The sequence below is a fragment of the Piliocolobus tephrosceles genome, chromosome 1 (assembly GCF_002776525.5).
Source record: "Piliocolobus tephrosceles isolate RC106 chromosome 1, ASM277652v3, whole genome shotgun sequence".
In the NCBI taxonomy this organism is placed as follows: Eukaryota; Metazoa; Chordata; class Mammalia; order Primates; family Cercopithecidae; genus Piliocolobus; species Piliocolobus tephrosceles.
Window position 1 is genome coordinate 128,478,466 of NC_045434.1, and position 25,171 is coordinate 128,503,636.

Consider the following 25,171-nt stretch of genomic DNA (forward strand, 5'->3'; position numbering starts at 1 on the left):
ATATTGACTATTCTCTCTTGTTCTATGTGTGTGTACACACACACACATTTTTTGAGAGAGTCTCATTCTGTCATCCAGGCTGGAGTGCAGTGGCGTGGCCTCTGCACACTGCAGCCTTGACCTCCCAGGGATCCTCCCACTACATCTTCCCAAGTAGCTGGGACTACAGGCTTGTGCCACCATCCCCAGCTGATTTTTGCATTTTTTGTAGAGATGGGTTTTCCATATTGCCTGAGGCTGGTCTCAAACTCCTGGGCTCAAGTGATCCACCCACCTTGGCCTCCCAAAGTGCTGGAACTACAGGAATGAGCCACTGTGTCCGGCCTAGACAATAATTTTTAAAATTCATGCAATTTCTAAAGAGAATGATCCTAATTAAGTTCTACGTTATGATGGTTATTTTCAGTACAATCTATGTCTTTGAGACAGAGTCTTGCTCCATCGCCCAGGCTGGAGTGCACTGGCACGATCTCAGCTCACTGCAAGCTCCGCCTCCCAGGTTCATGCCATTCTCCTGCCTCAGCCTCCCGAGTAGCTGGGACTACAGGTGCCCGCCACCATGCCCGGCTAATTCTTTTGTATTTTTAGTAGAGACAGGGTTTCATCGTGTTAGCCAGGATGGTCTTGTTCCCCTAACCTCGTGATCTGCCTGTCTTGGCCTCCCAAAGTGCTGGGATTAAAGGCGTGAGCCACCACACCTGGATCAATCTATGTCTTAATGTTCTTAATGGTGAAGTTACATTTTGGACATAAGACTAGATACAGTCTTATATTCTGCTTATTCTTTATAAAGAATTGTAGGCCAGGCTCACGCCTGTAATCCCAGCACTTTGGGAGGCTGAGGTGGGCAGATCATGAGGTCAGGAGATCGAGACCATCCTGGCTAACACGGTGAAACCCCGTCTCTACTAAAACCACAAAAACAAATTAACAGGCGTGGTGGCACGCGCCTGTAGTCTCAGCTACTTGGGAGACTGAGGCAGGAGAATCGCTTGAACCCGAGAGGCGGGGGTTGCAGTGAGCCAAGATCACACCACTGCACTGACAAAGCAAGACTCCTTCTCAAAATAAATTAAAAAATTAAAAATGTAATCCAGTGCTTCCCTTTACCTTTATGCTGTATTTCTAAGTTATCCAGCTTGGGCTTTTTTAAGTCAGAGTATGCTAAAGGAATTACGAAAATAACTTCAATGAGTTTTAATAAAAAATGTAGACCTCAAATTCTAAATATAAATGATTGGTGTTTTGTTAATTTTGTTTATCTATGAAAACGAGCATCTTCAAGTAGCAGATAAAATTTGATTATATCAAACAACATATAGGTTCTTCAGAAAGTGTGCCAAAATAAATGTAAATTACATTTAAAACCACTTGAAGCTGGGCACAGTGGCTCAGGCCTGTAATTCCAGTACTTTGGGGAAGCCAAGGAAGACGGATCACTTGAGGCCAGGAGTTCAAGACCAGTCTGGCCAACCTGGTGAAACCCCATCTCTACTAAAAATACAAAAAAATTAGCCAGGCGTGGTGGCGGGTGCCTGTAATCCCAGCTACTCAGGGGGCTGAGGCAGGAGAATCGCTTGAACCCAGGAGGCGGAGGTTGCAGTGAGCCAAGATTGTGCCATTGTACTCTAGCCTGGGCAACAGAGCAAGACTCCATCTCAAAAAAAAAAAAAAATTAGCTGGGCATGGTGGCACATGCCTGAAATCCCAGTTACTCAGGAGTCTGAGGCACAAGAATTGCTCAAACCCAGGAGACAGAGGTTGTGGTGAGCCAAACTCGTGCCACTGCACTCCAGCTTGAGCAACAGAGCAAGACTCTGTCTCAAAAAAAAAAAAAAAAAGAAAAGAAAAAGAAAATTCAATCCAAGCTACTTTTACCACAGAGGGCTTGAATTAGAAAATTAAATATACATATAACTACCTTTAACAACATTTAAGGCTGAGAACATTGCTTTCAAGAAACTGCTAAGTAGGTCCCAGGTTAATATTTAATATTATTCAAAGAGTTGCCACATGAGCCGAAATGGCACCACTGCACTCCAGCCTGGGTGACAGAGCGAGACCATCTCTAAATAAATAAATAAATAAATAAATAAATAAATAAATAAATAAATGCACTTGAGTCTTAAGTATTTTTTAAGTCCTTAGTTTTAAAATATTTTCAAATTTTTGAAAATTATTTCAAAAATATTGAGAGTGACCCTACTAAAACAAATTAAATTCTACCTTCCATATAAAAGCAAACCAGTACAGGTAACTTAATTTTATACATTTAGTTATACTTATTTACCCGAGATTATGAAACAAATCAAATTTAATAAGTATTACTTGAATTTGGTAAAACAATTATCTTAGAAATTAATTATAATTCTTCGAAGCTTGACATTCTCAGTTGTAGATTAACAATTTCAGCACTTAAAGGACTAAAAATTAAGCAAATTACTAATATCAATTATTGTATCCATTTAACCTACAAAGTAGTGGGAATTAATATTGAATTGCTACTCTAATAACATCTCCATCCTACTCCTTTGGGCCTCTTTTATGCCTATTAAATATATACATGTAACAAAACCATGTCGTGGCAATTTGCCATTCTCTAAAATGGTACTATTCTTACATGACAAGTCCCTACTAGGCAAAACACAGTTTTTTCTTTCTCATAATGACACACAGCATACATGAGCCAACACTAGCAGTAGTCTTACACTACCTGTCAGTTAAAAGAAACCATGGTGCTGTTTGGCCAGGCCGTTTGTGTCTAGACGTCTGTTAAGGAAATGTGAAGACCAATTAGCTACAAAATAATCAACTTACTCTAGCCTACATTATAGTCACAACTTAATTATCCAGCAGCCACATTTCTAAATATCTCAACCACTTATATTTCATAAAGTAGAAAGCAAGAATAACAAACTGAAAAAAATATATTTCCAGTGGTGAACAATATTTTTTTAAAGCCATTTACATTTTTTCAGAAGTAAATCACTCTCAAACCCTCATAGTCTAAAAAAATCAGAACTGTGGTTTGTAAAAGAAGGTTTGAACTTTATTCACGTGATTATTTGTCCCAGAAAGCCTTGCCTAAGTTCTTTCCAGCCTATAACAAATTAATTAATAATGTTTAGATGCCATGTGGGAGAGTAGAAAGCTGCTCAATGCACTGCGAATAAACAAACATGGATTATTAACATAGGGATTCCAACAGAAGATATGTGAAAAGCAGATAAATATAAAACACCACCTAGCCTAAGTCATTCAGTTTAAGGCTAAGATTCCCCCACCCACATCCAGATTCCTGTGAGTAGCACAACATATTATAGCAATGAACAATAATGAATCTTCATAATCTCTCAGTGGAAAGGTAGGAAAGGTTAACATGTTATAAAAATGGTGTTTTTAAAAGCATGAAATATTTAATACATTCTAGAAAATGCTTCAATGAAAAGGTATTCTCAATGTTTCTGATCTTCAGATGGTTTAAAAGTTGCTTACAGAACAAACTATAATTTATAAAGAATGGGTCTCTAATGACACAATTCTTCGTTGGAAAATTCATATCAAGTTAACACAAAATATCTAAGATATAAGGTTATGCAAAATTACAATAAAACTTTTAAAAATCAATAGACCTGTTACAGAATATGCTCTTGGATTCTGGCAGGAACTTGCTGACAAAGGGATACAGAAAACAAAACCATGCTTCCAGAAGTCTTTGATGAACCCATAGTTTTTCCCTTCCAAAACTCTTTCCAACAAGCTTCATTTCCTTAAGCTTCCATGTCTCCTCAAGGAAAAAAGCTAATATTCAGGGATAGCTCTCACAAAATCTCTTATCTGCTTATTGTCATCCCAAATTCTGTATACAAAAAAAAAAAAAAAACCTTACCTTTTATAATATTAATGACAACATATTCAAGTATAACTTATGGTAATCTGTCACTAAGGATACATTACTAATCCACGATGCTGCTTATTTGACTTAAATTTATAACTTATTTGACTTAAACTTATAACTACATTTTAATTATAATGTATCAAATTACAAATGTAAATTAACAACTCATATAAATTCAGAAAAGCAATGCAATCAATTTAAAAATCATTCAAAAATCCTGTTTTCTAGCAAAAGTAAAAACATTTGAGAAAATTAATTTATTTTTCTTTAATTTTTTTCAGAGACAGGGTCTCATTAGCTGTCACCCAGGCTGGAATGCAATAGCATGATCAGCTTGCTGCAGCCTTGAACTCCTGGGCTCAAGCATCCTCCCGCCTTAGCTTCCCAAGTAGCTTGGACTACAGGCATGCACCACCATGCCTGGTTAATTTTTAAATTGTTTTGTAGAAACAGAGTCTCACTATGTTGTCCAGGCTGGTCTTGAACTCTTGGTTTCAAGTAATCCTCCCACTTTGGCCTCCTAAAGTGCTGGGATGACAAATATGAGCCACTGTGCCTGACCAACTTAATTTCTTAAACTATTATTGGTGAGCTTACTTTTAACTTCTGCTTGATATGAAAAAATTACTTTTAACTAGCTGCTAGAGATTCATTCAGATATTGTCAACATTTTTTCTTTTTAGCATTTGACATTTAATGATGGGGTAAATAACCTTGGTTAGAATTAAAATAATAAAACATAAACTAATTTAATTCTTCAAGCCCAGGCCATACATAAAAGCACTGAGGATCAAACATAATATCCACAAGGGTGCCAGTGACAGCCAACAGGCATGTGCAAACCACCTCTCACAATACGTTTTCAAGATCGAGCAATCAGTCTTCCAAAGCACAGTCATCCATTTGCCATGGTTTTGTAGCACTGGTATTATACATATTTTATATATAGTTCCATGAACTCACTGTCAAAGCTGCCTGTGTGACACCTAAGAAAATTCAGTGAGAGCAATACTAAGACATAAAGATTTTTGTTGGAAGGCTTGAACTTTGGAGGACCACAAACCATTATCTAAGGTTTTTTGTCCCCTCCCCAAACAAATTTTTGCCCGTTTATGGATGTGATCACCCACACTGGGAAAACATGTCACAGGGTTAGGAGAAAAAATGGATTAGACACCTTTTAGTAAATACAAAGAATAGAAAATAGACTGATTTTCAAGCAGGATATATTTTTATCCAAAAATATATTTTATCATCTGTGAAGGTTAAAATGGTTTGTTTGTTTCCTTGCCTAAATCCAGGGAAAGGTATTTTTGAATGACACATCACATTTTCTGAAGATGAGGGACAAATAAAAAGTTACTAAGAATATAGTTTATACACTTATCATCTCTCACAAAGAGAAAACGCCAGGGGAGCTGGCAAAGAGGGATTTTGTTGAGCAGAAATGAGAGGAGGGAAGAGAAAAAAAAGCATAATATTTCAATATAGCTACTACTCCAAGACATTTTTATGAAAGTTACAAATATTGTACCTGTTCCCAACTACTTGTTTTACAGAGAACCTGTTTGCTTTAACAGCTTCTTCCATTTCCAAATTTATATCAGACAGACATCTGGTTTTCTAACTGCTACCAATTAGAAAAGAATCCATAATCAGATAAACTTCATACCTTACATTTCACTGCCCAGTTTTTATTTTTCTGAACATGACTGATCAACTGCCACAGGAAAAAAACCGAAGGAGACTGTGATGTGTGCATTCATTGAGGTACTCATATTTGAGTACTAAGAAAAATTTCCCCGCAAAAACAAGGCTTAAAAAAACAAAACTGTTTCCCAATGCTGCATGAGCATCTTCCTTTGTCATTACATCCTCAATTCAAACAACTCTAGAACCACAATGTAAAACAGTCTGGTAGAATTGCCTAAGTCAGATCATATTCTAACCAAAATTTAATAGTACCTAGTAGAAACTCAATAAAGTAGCCCAAAACAGTTCTACCCCAACACAGATAATAGAGATATACTGAACATATACATTATAGAAACCAAGCACACATACTTGGACATATCTTGGGAAAAAAAAAAGAGGGAGGCACCCTCAACTCTAACACATCAGTGAACATTCAATTCTGTTAAATATTTGGTAAAAAATATACCTAGCAAGAGCTGGCTTCATCACCCCTATATTAGAATTTATAGAATATCTCTGATAGCTTATATTCTGGCTCTACTTTGGTGGTCTAAGGGTCTAGGAATACACATTTATCACTTAGTAGCAGAATATTTATAAAAAAGGATTGGTTTTGAATAAAAATGGAATTACAATGAGTAAGGTATACTATTTCTACATCTCTTATTTGCCTAGAAGCAAAACTTATTTTAAAAGTACAGGAAATCTTTTTTGTTGTTGTTGTGGTTTGAGACAGAGTCTCGCTCTGTCGCCCAGGCAGGAGTGCAGTGGTGCCATCTCAGCTCATTGCAAGCTCCGCCTCCCGGGTTCATGCCATTCTCCTGCCTCAGCCTCCCGAGTAGCTGGGACTACAGGCGCCCACCACCACACCAGGCTAATTTTTTTGCATTTTTAGTAGAGATGGGGTTTCACCATGTTAGCCAGGATGGTCTCAATCTCCTGACCTCGTGATCCACCCGCCTCGGCCTCCCAAAGTGCTGGGATTACAGGCGTGAGCCACCGCGCCAGGCCCAGGAAATTCTTTTATATCAACCTTAACTCCTTCTATGTAAGAAGAAAACATAGTTGGAAAATTAAGTCTGAATTTTTTAAGTTTGGAGACACAATAGAGATACACTTTCAAATATAAAGTGTACATGCTCGCTAAACGTACTTTAAGACCACTTAAGATGAACTTGTGATGGTTATTAATATTATATGAGGGATGAGGAAAATGAAAGCAAAGTTTTATAAAGATTAATTCAAGTGAACATACTAGCAGTGGAATTAGAAAATCCTTACCACCCTAGCTAAATAAAAGCAGTCAACTACTGCACTAGTGTGTATTTTCAAGCAAATACAGAAGCAAAACTCATTAGCTCTTTAAAAAATACACACATTTAATGTTGGTCTGTTTTAATTTCTAAGTAAAGCAATTCCAAAAATACAAACTGAACATCAGAGCCATGTGAACCACCATGAGAAAATAAAACAGACATTCACAATAATTACGTCTAACGACAGTTCAGCTGAATAAATCATCTTCCAAGTATGTTAAAGAAAAAGTTTCTAAAAATACTGCTGGTGTTCAGTTAGAATTAAAGGACTTTGGGGAAAATGAAATAATATGATACAGGTGGAGTGAATAAGGATACACGGGATTTACATTTTTCATTACCCCTAGATATAAACAAACATTCAAAAATCAACACAAACTCTGTGTGTTATTCAAAATATTGCAGCTGCAGGAAAGGCAACCTTAAATTAATAGCTAGGGGAAAATCAAGTTTTGGTGGAGGTAAACAGAAGTAACAGTTTTTAATTTGCACTTTTGTAAAGCTCATTTATACCTGGCCAACCAGGAACCAAATGCAGACAATGAAGTTCTCTGCTTCTTTTGGCTATAATGTGACAAGAAAGGATCATCTTTTGAAGATGTTTAAAGAAATAAAGCAACTTTCTTTATAAACAGTCAAATAATCAATTAATGGAATAAATAAGTACTAACCCACATTTTAACCACTCTGTAATCACTACACTTTACATATTTTTTATTTTGGCGGCAAATTCCCCCATTATTAGTCTAAAATCCACCAATCACTTTTAAAAGTAAAATGAATAGCCACCAAAATAAGAAAATCTTCTGTTCACTCTTTGGCTAAAAAGGAAAACAAATAAAACAAAACAAAAAGAAACAGAAGACAACTCTAACACTGGTGATAAAAGAAACTTTTTTTTTTACAAGTAAAATAAAGTTATCAATTTAAATCTTGGTACATTTTATAAAAACAAGAGGTAATGTTGTAATAAAACAGCAGTAGCCTCAGCTGGCAACAAACTGTTTGTTAACCCTGTGCAATAAAATACTTTGTTCATACTACACTTATTCAAACATGACTAACAGTTACTACAGACATTTCAGGAATCTTCACGGGACTCCTATAGACTTACTGTTAAAACTGAGAGACATTTACAATCATAATGTGCCATGAAAACTTGAAAACGTTACTTCTAATAGGAGATAATGTTCATATTATTTGAATTTGTTTAGGTACTGAACAGCTGAGTTACAAGGACTAAAAGTGAAAAGCATTCTAAAAGCCCATGAACACTGTTGTTCACACCCTTCTTCAGAACACACTAAACTTGTCTGACACATTTCTCTTCATACATAGCAAGCAACAGCACCCAATAAAAGCCTGAGAAGAAATGCTGCTGTGTAAATACTGCAACTATTCCTGAAAAAAGAATTATGGGATATATACTCCAAAGCTGCCCATTCCCATAATTTGTATTGCATAGGTCACATAATCACACACATATATATACACATGTGTGTATATATATGCACATGCAAGAATATATTAAGACGACAATGAAGTCTAGTCACAGAGCAATTTACAGGCTCAATATATTTTTTTACACTTTGCTTCAAAGAAAATTTCAATATTTTACAGTCTTTCAGTAGGCATTATATACACTGCACTTTATGAAATCTAAAAGGTATTGAAATAAATTTTTCCAACATTTTGGTAACAAAACAGACAATGTTTCTCCAAATACTTGTGCTATCTACATGATGTTTGCTCTGATAACCACTAATCACAAAAAACTGACTCAATGAAATAATTAGAAAAATTGTCTAACACCATGCATGGGTTTCAATCATTTTTAATATCCTACCCTAGAAACATTCTACAAGTCTTAAGATTTAAAAAAATTAAGTCTCTGTTCTGATTTTTAAAAGATACCTTTTTATGACAATATCCATAACATTGACAGGTACATGTTAAGGCTAGTATCATCCCCTTTTTTGAATTTTTTTGATTTTTTTTTTTTTTTTTAAGAAAGATAGTAAAAGCCAGACTCCTTTAGGGCTTTGAACTGTACCTACAGAAAATCAGAGTGCAGTGAACATAATGTTCAGTCCTACAGTCAGGATGCAGTTGCTCCTTCCCATTCCACAAGATACTGCACCTTTCCATCAAGTGTCACCCGACGAGCCAAAACTCGGTATTTTTCGCCACATGCTATTCTACCTGCAGCACCAAAATAACTGGTAATGGAGTTCTTTAGATGATTGAGTTGTAACTCCTGATCTGCTAAATTATTCAGAATCTCTGTGTTGAGTTCATCAAACTGATAATCTTCTTTGCCTTCATCATCTTTTACAATTTCTGAGTTCTGAGTCTGGAGTGCTCTTCTTGGAAGACGACCTCTTCTTCTCCGCAAATGTGGTATTGCAGCAGGCCAAGATCTTCCTGTACGCGTTCTTTTTCTGGAGTCAGATAATCTATGTAACAGAGAAGGCCAGAATTGTCTGCTAAGCTTTTTAAGCATCCTATGCCCACACAATATGTTCTCTTTTTTGGATTTTTCTACTATACTATATATCCTTGATGATATAAAATAAGCCAAACTCAAACAATAAATGCGATATAAATGGACTATCACTTGTGCTCCTTACTTTAGATTTTGTCACCTTCTTGGGGCTGAACTTTGTAGAGCTTTTCTTCCTTTACTAGTAAGCTGAGGGTAATTTTTTTACTTAGGAGGCCAACAAGGAAAATTCTTACCAAGAGGCCCTACTCATAAATCAGGTATTGCCAATCATCTCATCATTTAAAAGAGCTCATTCATTTTTCATTGGAACAAATAATGAATGAGCACAAACTACATCTACGACACTGTTCCATGTCCTTGAAGAGTGGAACTAGAATAGAGGTTCTCTTATTACCAGTTCTAGGCCTAGTGAAGTAATACACCAGAATAAGCACAAACTAGCAGTCAGAGTATCCTGGGTCTATCTCTAACTCTATTACTTAGCCAAATTCAAATCTTATTCTCTGTGTTCACTTACTGAGTGACAGGGTTGGATTGGACAATTTGTAAGGTCCTTTTCAGCACAGAAATTCAATGATTTTATGATTTTATAATAAAAGGAGAATATAGCACAACAACTAAATTGAAAGACCCACAGTCATACTGTATAAGTTAACAACCCAGCTCTGTTATACTTGCTAAACATGCAATGTTGGGCTTGTTACTTAAAATCCCCTAAGTCTCAGTTTCCTCATCTGTAAAATGAGAACAACAGGACTTATACAACTCGAAAAATTGTTCTCTTTTGTCTGAGACAAGGCCTCACTCTCTTGCCCAGGTTGCAGTGCAGTGGCACAACCATGGCTCACTACAGCCTTGACCTCCTGGGCTCAAGTAATCCTCCACCTCAGCTTCCTGATTATCTAGGACTATAGGCAGCACCACCACACCCAGATAATTTTTTTCTTTTGTAGGGATGGTGTCTCATCTCAAACTCTTGCCTCAAGCAATCCTCCCACCTTGGCCTCCCAAAGTGCTGGGATTATAGGCATAAGCCACCACATCCAGCCAAAAAATTGTTTTAAGAATTAAATAAGACAATATATGTAAAAACCTAGCAGAGTACCTAGTAAGAGGCCCAAAAAAGTCAATTATTCAGAATTCATTAATAAATGGGTTACACTTTAAGCATTTAATGTAGAATTTTGCATAATTTACAATAGCAGTTTTTGAATTATGAACAAAATTTAAACAGAACAAAGTAAAAAACTTGAAAATAGTAGCTCTGACCCCAAACAGATTAACCTTTTCATACCTGACATGACATGCTTTAGAGAAAAGTTGTCCTGATTGGGCGCAGTGGCTCACATCTGTAATCCTAGCACTTTGGGAGGCTGAGGCAGGTAGATCACTTGAGTTTAGGAGTTTAAGACCTGCCTGGCCAATATGGTGAAACCCCATCTCTACTAAAAATACAAAAAGTTAGCTGGGCATGGTGGCGCACACCTGTAATCCCAGCTACGTGAGAGGCTGAGGCACGAGAATCGCTTGAATCCGGGAGGCAGAGGTTGCAGTGAGTCGAGATCATGCCACTGCACTCCAGCCTGGGTGACAGAGTGGTCTCAAAAAATAAACAAACAATAAACGAAAACGTCCTTCTGAAGGGCTGGATTAAATATCAGATAAAAATCCTAAGTTTAAAATCATTTTATGGACAAAAGGATTTAGGTGTTTGCTTCTTTTTTTTTTTTTCTTTTTCCCAATCAAATCTTGGCTAGCTGCAATGGCTCATGTAATTCCAGCACTTGAGAAGGCCAACACAGGAGGATCACTTGAGGCCAGGAGTTCAAGACCAACCTGGGCAACTTAGCAAAACCATCTCTACAAAAAATAAAAAAGCATTAGTTAGGTGTGGTGGCACAATCTCTAGTCCCAGTCACTACAGAGGCTGACGTGGGAGGACTTTTTTGAAGCTAGGAGTTTGAGGCTGCAATGAGCCATGATTGTGCCACTGCACTCTAGCCTGGGCAACAGAATGAGAATCTGTCTCTTAAAAAATAAAAAAATCAAATTTTTCTAAAGCAAAGAACACTTGTGTAAGCAGAGGCATTAAAAAGCCTAATGAGCACAGCTTCTAAACAACAGTATACTTTTTCTCTGTGTACACAGCAAATTTCCATACAAACTTGAAAAATATAATGTTTGTACTCTAGAAAGCAAAAATATTCAAATGAATATTAACAACTAATGGGATCTACATATGGATTACCGCTCAAAAAGCTGATAGACACAACTTGCATCACTTTCAATTGCTAAAAAATTATTCAATCAACACTTTACAAAGAAAAGGAATCTAGAATAAGAAAAGTAAAAAAAATAAGAACGTAAAATATCTACCCATAATGCCTGGAAATGCTAGACGAGGTAGTTTCTTTTGCACTGGAAGCACCCGTGAAATCCACATCTGAGGTATTGGATGAATGTGCAGTTCCCTCAGTTCTCCTGAGACAAAAGAATTTAAATTGTGTAACGACTATATTATATAACAAACAGAAATATTAACATTTAAATATTAAAACCTAGAAAGGGAGAAAATAACTTTCTATTTACCCTATAGAACAAGGTAAATCCAAAGTAGGATTCTCTGAAACTGACTCCTTATCCTGGAAAATAAAAATTTATACTTAAAGCATGTCTCTAGAATAAGCTGAAAAAAATACTAGCTTCTCAGTTATTTCATGCATCCTTCTTCTTGAGAACATATACCAACATATCCTCTTACCAAAAGTGGTTCAGCAGTTTTTTGAATCATTTTTCTTGTATATGGGCCAGGTGGACGACCCACAGATTTTTTCTTTCCTTTTTTTTCTATGCCATTGCTTACTTCCCTGAAATGGAAAACCATTATGTATTTAATCTCTGCATCAAGAAAACAAAGACATTGACTCTATGTATGTAACTAGACATATATACACATATTTTACTATTTTATATTAATGGTAATATAAAAAATATTAGTTGAATCCACAAGTTTAGTCAAGTGCATAGATAATATATTCTAATTTAAATAAATATTTGACTTTAAAGATATTTACATTATGAAAGGTTTAAAAAAGTCCTCTTTAATATAATTCTGAACAATATATACCACTTAAAGATTTAAAAACAACAACAACAAAAACCAGACAATTATACTGAATGGAAGATTTCAAAACTCCTAAAAGCTCAATTACATAGTTTAATTTTAGGTTGTTACAATGTGGAGGATGTTTCAAGGATTTACTACTAAAAATGACTATGAATTTAGCAGTTAACCTAATGGAAATATCTATGTTAAAATTATAGTAGTCATAAAGGCTGCCTTTAGATATGTATGTAGATTCTTCAATGACACTATCAGAAAGAGAATGAAGCCCAGAGTGGCAGAACGTAAAGAAGAAAGGAGTAAGAAATCCTTCATATTCTCACGGAGTCATTCAAAAGGTCTTTCTAGGTCAGGAAGACCTAGAAAACCATATTTTAAACGTAAAGCCAAATTCCAAGCAATAGGAAGGAAAAAAGTGCAACAGGCAAAGACACTCTAATTAATAGAAAAAAATAAAAAATATATATAGAAAGAATATTTCATTTACTCAACAATAGCTACCATATAAAGACGATATTAGATAATATGGATACAAAGGTGTTCCTGGTGCTAAAGAGTTCACAATATAGTTAGAAAGTGACAAATGTGTACACAAGCAAGCTAAAAAAATGGAGTGAGGGCTACGAGGAAATTGTCCAGGAGACTTCAATTAAGGAGAGGAAAAAAGAACACTATATAATAGCCTAGAAAGAGATGAATGGAGAAAGTAGGAAAAAAACTTATCCCTCTAGGTGCCAAACAAGGTCAGGGAATAAAGGTGGAACTATGAGGAATGAGAAAGTAGGGGAACTAGAAGGACAAAGCAGAACCAGACGCTATAATCAAAAGTCTCAAGAATAAGATGGATGGGATATCCATTTCTTTTGTAAAATGATCAACATAATATTTATAAAGGACTCCTGGACTAAAGAAAGTAACCTCTAACTAAAAGGAACAACTTATACACAAGGTCCAGAAGGAACTGAGGATGCCTTTAAAGAAAGCAGCTGAATCCTTATCTGGTGGCATCAGATGACCTGATAGCTACCACAAAGGGAACATCCTATCACAATCATGATAGAAATGAAAAAGCTTGTGGAATTATTTTTTTCTGATTCATAATATGGCAACTGCTAGCAAAGGATTTGAGTGACAAAATCTGAAAGTGATAGGAATAATAAGCATTCTTTCCTTCAGGAAAGAAAACTTAATTAGCAGTTAATTTCTTACAAACTTCAAATAACTGGACTCATTGTCAAGGCTTTGTAATCACATTTTCCTTATCTCCAAGATGACTATTCCATACCTTTAATTGATCCTTAAATTCCCATCTCTGTACAAGCCTCTCTGCTATCTTTACCTTATATTTCATCGAGAAAATAGAGGCTACCAGGCAAGAACTTCAGTCAATTTCCAACTGCCCAATCTACAACAGAACTAGCATCTGAACCCATCTTCTCTTTCACCCCATTTCAACAGAAGGATGTTTCTCCTTCTAGAAAAGGCGAGTCCCACATTTAGGCTCTACATCCCTTCTCTTTTGGCTTCTACTCTCCTATACCAATTTCCTCTTCTCCAATGGATCATTCCTACTTACACACAAAAACAGGTTCCAACTATCTCCCAACTATTTCAAAAAACTGTCATTTAGTCCTATTCCCCTCTTCAGCTGCCATTCCATTTGTCAGCCTCCCTATATAGGAAAACTTCTGGGTGTTGATGACATAATACGCTTTCCATTTTCTCCCCTCTCATTCAGAATCTTTAAAGATAGTTTCCTATTTTCCTCCTTTCCTTCACTACTGTTATTATTTTGAATCTGCCTGTGTCCCTGATATGTAGGAGAAGCACAGTTCGACATGTAAATTTGGCAATGCTGGATTCAGTCATACTTCCACCCAGTCCTATCTGGTTTCTATCTGTACTACTTCAAAGAAATTCCTTTTGTCAAGGTCACTAATAACAAAATGTTACCTTATGCAATAAATATTTTTCTTTCATTTTAATCTACCTCACTAGCATTCAATACACTTTAATATACCTATCTTTCTTGAAACACTACCTTTCTTCTGGTTGTCATGACATCAAACTTTTTGGTTTCCTCCCATCTCACTGATCATTCTTTTTTAGTCTCCTCTGCTTATTTCACTTCTTCCAAATTTACAAATGATATCAGGACATGATCCCAGACCACCTTCTCTTCTCTCTCTACTTGCTCCCTTGGTAATTTCACTCATTCTCATGGCTTTGTCGATCAGATTCCAAATTTGTATCGCCTGTCCAGAACTATCCTATGAGCTCCTAAATTACACATCCAATTGCCCGTATTTCACATCATTCTGTGTGTATGAGGGGTGTGTGTGTGTGTTTGTGTGTATGTGTATCCCTCATAAGAATCTCAAATTCAATGAATATGAAACAGAAGAATGCTTCATTCACCATATCAAAATCTGTTTTTCCAGATCTTGATTAACCCCCTCATCAGTTGCTCAGGCGAGAAATCTGGGCATTATTTAATTGACTCCTCCTTTATTTTCAGAAATTTAATTCACTAGCAAATTCAATTAATTCTAACTCCAATAAAGACCTCAAATCTGTTTTTTCTCCATTTGAATGTTACCACCTACCTCTGTACCTCATATCATCTATCTCTCACCTAGAAAATTGAGTCTTAATTTTCTCCTGCTTTTATTCTTACCTGTATACTACCCATTCTCAAAACAGCATCCAAAACAGTTTTTTTTTTTTTTTGAGACAGAGTATCGCTCTGCTGCCCAGGCTGGAGTGCAGTGGCGTGATCTCGGCTCACTGCAACCTCTGCCTCGCGGGTTCAAGTGATTCTCCTGCCTCTCCCGAGTAGCTGAGACTACAGGCACACGCCACCATGCCCGGCTAATTTTTGTAATTATAGTAGAGATGAGGTTTCACCATCTTGGTCAAGCTGGTCTCAAACTCCCAACCTCAGGTGATCCACCTGCCTCGGCCTCCCAAAGTGCTGGGATTATAGGCGTAAGTCACTGCACCCAGCCGAGTATTTTTAAAAGATAATTATATCCCTTAAATGCCTCCCCTTTATTCTTAGAGAACAACCCAAATTCCTTGTACGCCCTACAAGACCCTACACAGGATCAAGCCCCACCTAATCTTTCCAATACCTGATGCTCCTACTCTCTCATCCTCATTTATACCACATCAGTCTTCTGTGAGTTCCTAGAATATGTTTCAAAGCCTTTGCACTTGTTATTTCTTCTAGCTGGAGTAGTTTTCCCTTTGTTTTTCACATTGTTATATCATTCTCATTTTTAAGTCTTAATTTAAATATTATCTTAAATAGTCCTTCCTTAAGCCTCATCGTTAAAGTACAAAGGTCCCATCTCTATCCATAGTAAAGTCTAAAACAGTATGTTATTAAAAATGGCACTAGCATAATCGGTAACTATTTTACTTGTTTATCACCTTTGTTCCCCACTAGTATATAAACCTCATCAGGGCAGAAGAAAAATCCGTTTGTCATTGTACTCCCTAGCACTTAGATAATAAGGCACTTGAAAACTGTGCTGAATGAATGAATGGATGAATGAATGAATGAAAAGTGAACAAACAAACAGGCTAGTACTCTTAAGCTGTTTGCTAACAAAATCAATAGAGTCTATTCCTGGAAGGCCAAAGTCCTAAAATAAATAAGCATCTGGCATCAACTCTTCATACCTTGTCTAAGCAAGATATTATAGACCAAAAAAAAAAGTCAGAGTAACTGCCACTTGTACTTTCAAATATACTAAGGAGACTAAATAACATACATTTTTAGTTACAAATAAGCTAAAGAGAAAAACTAAGCCACAGATCAACTTTTACCTTGAATCAGATATAGGTTTGGATGCCTTTCTGCCTTTAATTTTAAATTCATGAGATGTTCCTTCAGGTTCTTTCTCTGCTTTGAAAGCCACATTTGGTGGCACAGGAGGAACACGAATTCGCAACCCAAACAAATGCTTCTTCTTCTTTATTTCTTTCCCAGACATAAACCTAAATTTTTAAAAACATTAACTAAAATTTTAAAAACTGAACACATATACATAGCAGACCCTAACTTAACTTTCATATATAAGGCCCTTATACTTGAAAGCCCACCCAATACTACAAAAATTCATTTCCCCTTGCTTTCCTTGATTCTTATCTGCCCCAGAGCCAGTCTATAGCAGGATATGATGGGGAGGAAGGGATAGGACCAGAAAGGAGAAGAGCACATGTCCACTTTTCTTTTTAAACATGGCAACTAACTTTTTAAAGGAAGAAAGAAGAACAAAGAATGGTATTTTTTGGTCCCAATATGCTTTCCCATATTTAGTGTCATCTGTGAGAAATATCTCAAAAGCGATTTAGGGAAAAAAAAGAATTCCATCTCAGAGTGGATTTATAAGGAGAAAAACCTTAGCAGTAATAGGTGACAGCACTGGAAAAGAAAGTAGGAGATAAATCCTAGAGGCCCAGAAAATAAAAGGAGTATCTAGAGTGCCAGATCTGGAAATGGAAATAACCTGGGGCAAAGAAGGGTTATTTCAGAGCAATACGGACTTGGGCCTCTGAAAAATATGATCCTTAGACCTTTCTTTCAGTCTCTATGGTCCTTATTCCCAAGCACCTCCATCTACCTCAGCTCTACTGAAACCTGCCTGGCCACAAGAACCTCCATCAGTTGTTTAGAATGTTCTCCCCTTCTTTTTCTTTTTTTTTCGAGACAGTCTCGCTCTGTCATCCAGGCTGGAGTGCAAAGGCACAATTCGGCTCACTACAACTTTCACCTCCCAGGTTCAAGCTATTCTCCTGCTTCAGCCTCCTAAGTAGCTGGGAATACAGGCATGCACCACCACACCTGGCTATTTTTGTATTTTTAGTAGAGACAGAGTTTCACCATGTTGGCCAGGCTGGTCTCGAACTCCTGACCTCCGGTGATCCGCCCGCCTCGGCTTCCCAAGTGCTGGGATTACAGGTGTGAGCCACTACACCCAACCAGAATGTTTTTTGCAGGTTTAAGAAAGGGGATCCCTCATTACTACCACAACAGGAACAGATATATTTCTGGTACCCTAAGTTGAAATTCAGAATTCACTGTCCCATGAAATATTTTTACCAGCACAGTAATTACTCAGGTACCTCATGACTTTTTTACAGTCTTTTTTCCTGTTTATTATACTTCAAGGTCATATCAGGTACCTCATGACTTTTTGAGCTGGTCTAAAGATCCAGCCACTAGTAATTACATTATTTAATGAGGAAATACTACCAAATTCAAAACACCAACTTATTGCAAACAAAAATTTTACAACACTTTATTGGAGTCAACACATACATTTATAAAATTTCTGTTGCATTTTAAAATGTTTCTAAGAAATGTAGATATACTGTTTTTAAAAAGGGAATCCTTGTTAGTATAGTGGTGAGTTAAAAAAAAAGTAAAAATTGGGGGGAAGATCTGTATATCTGTATGAGAACATATCAAATAATATCACTTAATTATCGTAGACCACTCAGCTAGAAATATTACTTTTCTGTAACTAATGGTGTTAACTATAACCACAGATCTCAATCTTTTTAAAACCCCATATTCCCTACAATATTCTCTCCTATCTTTTGAATATTCCCACCAGCTAACAAGATTTTATTTCACTTTCAGTAGACTACATTATAGAAGGAAGTTATTACTGAACATGCTTTTTCAATGGAATAGGCTAAATTCTCCCAGAGATACCAATATGCCTCCCACCCACCATTCCCAGGAGAAGGATTACTCCTCCCCCTCCTCCAATCCTTGAGAATCACTGCTTTAATCTAACTAAAATAGAATAGGACATTAAAAAGTTTAAAATGGTATGTACTTCTTCTATACACCAATCCCACAATTCTTAAACAATGCCATTATTCCTTATACTTACTAAATGTCTCCCTCATAGGGATACATAAAATAAATCAACTTACATGGTCTTGTAATCATTTAATGCCTCCAGAACATGCTCATATCTTTCAGATTTTGGTGTGTCTGCCAGCTGTGAAGTATCAAGAAACAATTTAACGCACTACAATTTCATCAATTAGTAATATACAGGTGCTAGATAGAGGCAATGTGATGCAGAGGAAAAGTGTACTGATTGGTAGTCAGAAGATCTAAGTTCTAATTCCAAGTCCTCACTGACTAATTATGTGACCTAGGACCATTTAACCTCTCAAGGCTTATTTTCTCACTTATAAAAAGGAAGTATAAATCCTACACTAATTACTTGCTCATTATATTAATCCAGTGATATGTTTATGAAGGAACTACAAACTGTAAAACACCATAAACATGGGATTGTATTAGTTATTAAATTTTTCAAAAATTCTTTAACCTAGGGAAATAATACATTAGATTTTAATATTTACTATAAAAGTTCCTAACAGATATCAATAGGAAGAAGTACAAAAAGTAATGAGAAACATACCATTTTCCAGTACCTCTAACACTAGCATAAACCAATAATCTCTATAATTTTTTAGAATACTGTAAAATTGAGAGACCTTATTTTCATAACAATTTATAGACTTTAGCCAGCTCTAAATGGCTCAATAATTTTTCATCGTCATAAACCATTTTAAAATCTAAGTATTTAATTCTAGAAAAAAAGCCTATTTTGTTCCAGTAGGGCTTTTCTCAGAGGCCTTTCTGCCTCTTCTTGACTAGGGCATATTAGCAAACGAATCTAAATCACAAAAGGACAATCCTGAATTAATGCTACAAAGACCTTAAAAAAAAAAGCTGCTTCCAAAATATCACAGTTAACTTTCAAAATTACAGCTAGTATGTTCTTTACCACTTAAAACTCCCAAGCCTCATAACTGCTTTAAGTGAGAGAGAAAACAAATCTGCCAAATAGAATGCTGGAGCTAGAAAAAATTTGTAAGTCATCTACTCCGACTCTATTTTACACGAGTTAACAAATATAAAGGTTAAAACTGCTCAAATTCGGCCGGGCGCGGTGGCTCAAGCCTGTAATCCCAGCACTTTGGGAGGCCGAGACGGGCGGATCACGAGGTCAGGAGATGGAGACCATCCTGGCTAACACGGTGAAACCCCGTCTCTACTAAAAAAATACAAAAACTAGCTGGGCGAGGTGGCGGGCGCCTGTAGTCCCAGCTACTCGGGAGGCTGAGGCAGGAGAATGGCGTAAACCCGGGAGGCGGAGCTTGCAGTGAGCTGAGATCTGGCCACTGCGCTCCAGCCTGGGCGACAGAGCAAGACTCCGTCCCAAAAAAAAAACAAAAAACAAAAAACACTGCTCAAATTCACTTGTCTAGTTGGTGAGAGAGCTAGAACCTGAACTCAAGTGTAAGTTCATTCATTCTACATTCACTGAGAGCCCACTCTGTGCCAATCTGCTGAGTGCTAAAAAAAACACGTGAAATAGGAGTTAGGTACTCATTCCTCTATATCAAACCACTACCTCCTGCGGTAATTTCTGAAGTGTCTAATGAAAGAGAATTTCTGTTTTAAAGAAGGAAAAACAAAATCAGACTTTAAAGCTTGAATGAGACCTAGATGCAATTCAGCCTTCCACCAATATTGCAGTCTCTTTTACAGTACAGATATTTATTCAACCATGGCTTAATTACTGCCATTGATAAGAGCTGATAAGGCAGTAACTAAAAAAGCCCATTCCATAAGTGGGCAAAAATCTTCCTCCCCAGAGCTCTTCCATTCCCTCTTTTACAAGACAGCGCTTCATGTATCTGAATGCAACTACCATGTCTAACTATAAGATTAGGTTAAAATGTTTAATAGCTACATCACATGGTTACTTCATATTAAGCTTCTGACTTCTTCCTGGTACCTCCTCCCCACCCCAACTGTGAAATCGTATCAGATGAACTGCTATCGAACTGAGTATCCCCTATCATAACCATGTACTGTTTGTGTTTATGGCTAAAGCAGAATTTTATAACTGCTGTTAATTGATCTTGTTTTCAGCTCACTGTTCCAGATCTTTTCTCTTGATTCTGTCATCCTTCTAGAATTGAAGGTAGAGACAAAGACAGAATCCCTTGTGGTCCTCCATTAGAGTCTCCCTCAAGAATGTTTTCAAAGAACCGTCTTTGTCACTGTTTTTCCATTAGTTACAAATCCATTTAATTTTCACTTTAACCAGTTCACATTTTAATATCTCATCTGAAGTCAAGTTATATTACGTCTATATCATGCCCAAACCAGCGTTTGCTAACCATAAAAAGAAAAAAAACACTGACAAACCAGTGTTGCTAATCATATCAAAAAAGAAATCAAGGGTATACACGACTTATTCTAATAAGAGATTTTCCTGTGCCTTTTAAATCTTCACAAACCATCTATCTGAAAAATCTGCTCTACAATTTTGCTAAGTCAACAACAAAACTAACTTCCTAATTTCTAAAACCCACTCTTTTTTTACATTTTGACAATCACAATGAACTCTACTTTCTTTTGGTATTTACTCCCTACTGTTTCTCAGAAATTTTATCTATTAAGTTCCTTCAACACTCCACGATGACTCTGCAAATAACTGCATATTTTAGCTACCATAAAAGTGCCAAAGACTTCCCCCTTTCAGCATTTTGCAAACTAAAAGTACAACCATTATATTATCAGATAATCTACATTAGAAGAGCATCATATTCTGTGCCTTCCATCTGACCATGAGGTTTATTATATAAATCTCCAAAAAGAATAATTTTTTTTTTTTGCTCCCTCCTCTCCAGATACTAATCTCACACTAATACTTACGGTATAACTCTTCCTTTCAATTACCAATATTAAGTTCCAAGTCACCTGGGCTTAAGTATCCCAACAGCTTAGGTAATTTGTTGTTAACCACCATACTACATGCTAATTATAACACTCTAAGCCCCAAGGTATTGTTGTTCAGATTTCTTATAATTTCCACTTATAGATATCATTCCACTTCTATTATATATTTTCCTCTAGTATCATTTCTACCACAGTATTTCTTGAATTTCATCTTTGCTTTTCTCCCTACCTCCCTCAAAAGTGAAGTAGCACTCGATACATTATTCTGCTATCAACCTCAGGTTTTCTAAAATTTAAGACCACAGAAAAGCGGTTATTACAGAACTAGGATTTCAAGTAACTTCAAGAATCAAAGACAAATGACAATAAGCAGATTACAAAAAGTACTAATATCTCATTTTAAACTCCCCAAAACAATCTGATACAACACATGAGACTTCATTTTATATAAAAACCTTAAGAAAGTTTATCATGGCTTCAAATGTTAATTATTTTTACTATCTCAAAGAAAATAATCCAAAACATAGTAGTTCCTCAAACAGCTACACTCAATCTATATGATAATCATTAGGTACCCAGCCAAAAGAAGTACAAAAACTACATAAGGAAACAGTGTAATACTACCATTATCTTCTAAAATGATTCAAAAGTTTTATCTTCTCTTCATAACAATCCTATACCATATTCAACTAAGAAAAAAATATGATATATGACTGTTACCTTTTGCCTTTTCAGTATGAAAGGATATTATCTCCAAAAGTGTAATATTTTTTAAACTTCTTTTTATTACTAAAAGAAGTCACGGCTTTGGATGATAATGACGTATTGATGTAGCTTCATCAATTATAACTAATCTACCACTATGGTGGAGGAATGTTGATAATGGGGGAGGCAACACATGTGTGGCAGAAGGGGACAACCTAAATCTGCTCTAAAAAACTCTTTAAAATAAAAACAGTCACAGTGCTTCCTTTATTAAAAAAAAGGGGGGCGGGGGACACAATACACGAAACAGAATACAACTGATTCAATATAAGATTACAGCAAGTAATTACAAATGTAAATATGTATTTACTAGGTTTCCAAAATAAAAAATACCATTAAAGTTTAGCCAGCCTCATCATATGTAAAATTAATTATAATTCAAAGTTCAGGAATAATAAATGTAGATAACTGCCTAGTTGTGCAATATATATTCCTATGCAAAATGCCATAAAAAATTTCAATCAACTTATATCATCACAAAATTTTTTTCTCTGATCTGGTGGCAAGAGGAAGGAAACTCCACATTTTAGATAAACTAAAATCGCAACCTTTGTTCTCTGTTTTCTTTGTGAAGAAAAATTTCTAGAGCAAGTGCTTTATCCTATATTATGTATAACAAGAATTGCTGAGGCAGGAAGATAACTTGACCTCAGGAGTTCAAGGCTTCAGTGAGCTATGTATGACTGCACCACTGAACTCCAGTCTGAGCAAGTTAAAAAAAGAGAGAGAGAAAGACTCTCCGGCCCCCTCTCTTAAAAAAAAAAAAAAAGAAAGAGCTGATGTTCAAAATGACTAAGGCACTCAATTATAAAATATAAACATTATATTTAGCATACACTACTTCCCATGTTTTGAAAATAATTAATGGCATTTTATAAGATTCGGAATAAGAATATTTTTGTTAACCCAAATTTGGATTACTGACGAAATTCAATTTGTAATTCATTTTCAGTTTATCAAAAATTTTCTATTCAAATAATTTGGAATGATCCATTATGTATGTTATCTTTGTATCAATCACTACATACATTTGAAAGTAAACTAAATGAAAAACACTGAATAAACATGATAGACTAGCATAAACTGTATCATCTATTTATTACTAAAAACTCACCCTAAAATCCAATTATAATTACAGTATAAAAATATAAAAGAATACAGAAAATTAGAAATCTGAACTTCAATCTGTCAATTACCAAAGTCTATGCATGAGATGTTTCATCTAAGAAGTCTGAATATTTTCTTATTTTAATTCAGAGAAAGAACAATAAGAAATTATTAGTCTCTTGTTCTGACAATAAATCTGATGGTTCAAAAAGTGGAAATAATCTTAAAAATTAAAACTTTTTCTTTTTTTCTAAGACATTACCTCATAGGCTACAGAAATAAAACATGTATTATTGCTGAAGCAAATTTTTTCTAGTATGTTTCAGAAGTTCAGTTGGAGCTAGGACACCTGAAATTGATAAACTGAACTCTTTTCTTGAAAAATATACTAAATGTGATTTTCATTTTCTTATATTTCCAGCCTCTTGAATAAAGTCTAAACACTAAAATTTAAATTTTACTTAAAAATGACAGAACTTGAAATAAGCACAACTTGAGGCTTTATATTATATATACCCAATATCTACATCATCAAGTAACTACTAGAGAATTTCATTATGTAATGCATACAGTGTACTAACAGGTATACATATGTATCTGCATACAAAGTGCTAAAAGAATAATGGCTAGAATTTTTAAACAAATTATAGCATTAAATATTAAGATAATTACAAAAACCACTATAGTCACTTCTAATGCTTTACCCCTGACTTTCTGATTACGAATCAGTTTATTTAAATTTATCAAATGTGGCCATGCCCAGTGGCTCATGCTTGTAATCTCAGCATTTTGGGAGGTCAAGGTGGGCGGATCACTTAAGGTCAGGAGTTCAAGACCAGCCTGGCCAACATGGCAAAACCCCATCTCTACTAAAAATACAAAAATTAGCCAGGCGTGGTGGCAGGCACCTGTAATCCCAGCTACTCGGGAGGCTAAGGCAGGAAAATGGTTTGAGCCTGGGAGGCGGAGGTTGCAGTGAGCCAAGATCACGCCATTGCACTCCAGCCTAGGCGACAGAGCAAGACTCCGTCTTAAAAAAAAAAAAAAAAATTATCAAATGTACACATCACTCTCTTTCAAACGTCATCTAAAAAAAGGTATTTAACCGAAAACTTAACAAAAATTTGTATGATAATCCAATATCTAACATTTAAAACTCAAATGATGAATTCAAAAATTCATCAACTGAATTTCAATAACATCCTAGATTTTACAACTACAAACTAAATCATAAATCATGTATTATGTTCTCCCTGATATCCCATAAACCCCAAAAAAGCCCTCTGATATCCTATTTGATATGAAATAGGATGTCCTTCACAAATCAAGAAATTCTTCCTAAACTTCAAATCAGTTTGCAAAATTTTTACCTAAAAAAAAGCATGACTAAGATATACATATAAACTCCACATATTATAAAACAATTTTTTTAGTTTTAACTAAAAGTAGTTAATATATGTACTTTGGTAATTCTAAATAAATGCTAAAAATAAAGTCCCTATTAAACCTATTCCAGTTACTCTTTCTGCTATTCATTAGTTTCAAAATTTTCTTCAATGAACACACATTACTTTTAAATTCTTATAAAAAAAAGACTGTAAACCAGCATAGGTAGTTACACTTCAAAAATGAGAAGCAAAATGAGATGTCAGAACGAGAGGGGATAATCTTCTATTCAGGCAGCTTCACTCTATAAACTCATTTTTCTAACAATATTATTAGATCCCACCATTCCTACAAGTCAGAAATATATAAAGGAGTACCAACAAGAGAGGAAGGAAGAATGTTGGTTACATCTCTAAGTTTATAGAAAACTTAGAAGAAAAGGAGGTCAAAATATGAGTAAGATACCCAAAACTAAAGATTTCTCCCTCCCTTCTCTCTGTAACTACAATGATTTTCACTTCAGAAAATGGAAGAATCAAATAATATACCTCCTCCTTCTACAAATTTCCAGAGTCAACAGGCA

The 25,171-nt window shown here is 35.6% G+C and overlaps 1 protein-coding gene across 4 annotated transcripts in view; it reads right to left on the reverse strand.

Annotated features, from left to right (window-relative positions):
* Window positions 1–6,952: 6,952 nt before the first annotated feature.
* Window positions 6,953–25,171, reverse strand: part of MTF2 (metal response element binding transcription factor 2) — a 60,290-nt gene continuing 42,071 nt past the window's right edge. For 2 of the 4 annotated variants that reach the window (XM_023230984.2, XM_023230982.2), the window contains 6 exons: window positions 18,495–18,562; window positions 16,374–16,544; window positions 12,177–12,282; window positions 12,005–12,057; window positions 11,792–11,896; window positions 6,953–9,365 (listed from right to left, as the gene is read on the reverse strand). In XM_023230984.2, coding sequence (XP_023086752.1) covers window positions 9,008–9,365; window positions 11,792–11,896; window positions 12,005–12,057; window positions 12,177–12,282; window positions 16,374–16,544; window positions 18,495–18,562 — 861 coding nt within the window. In that variant the 3' untranslated portion in view covers window positions 6,953–9,007. The remainder of the gene's footprint in view (window positions 9,366–11,791; window positions 11,897–12,004; window positions 12,058–12,176; window positions 12,283–16,373; window positions 16,545–18,494; window positions 18,563–25,171) is intronic. The other 2 variants (XM_023230980.3, XM_023230981.2) reach the window with 2 other exon arrangements.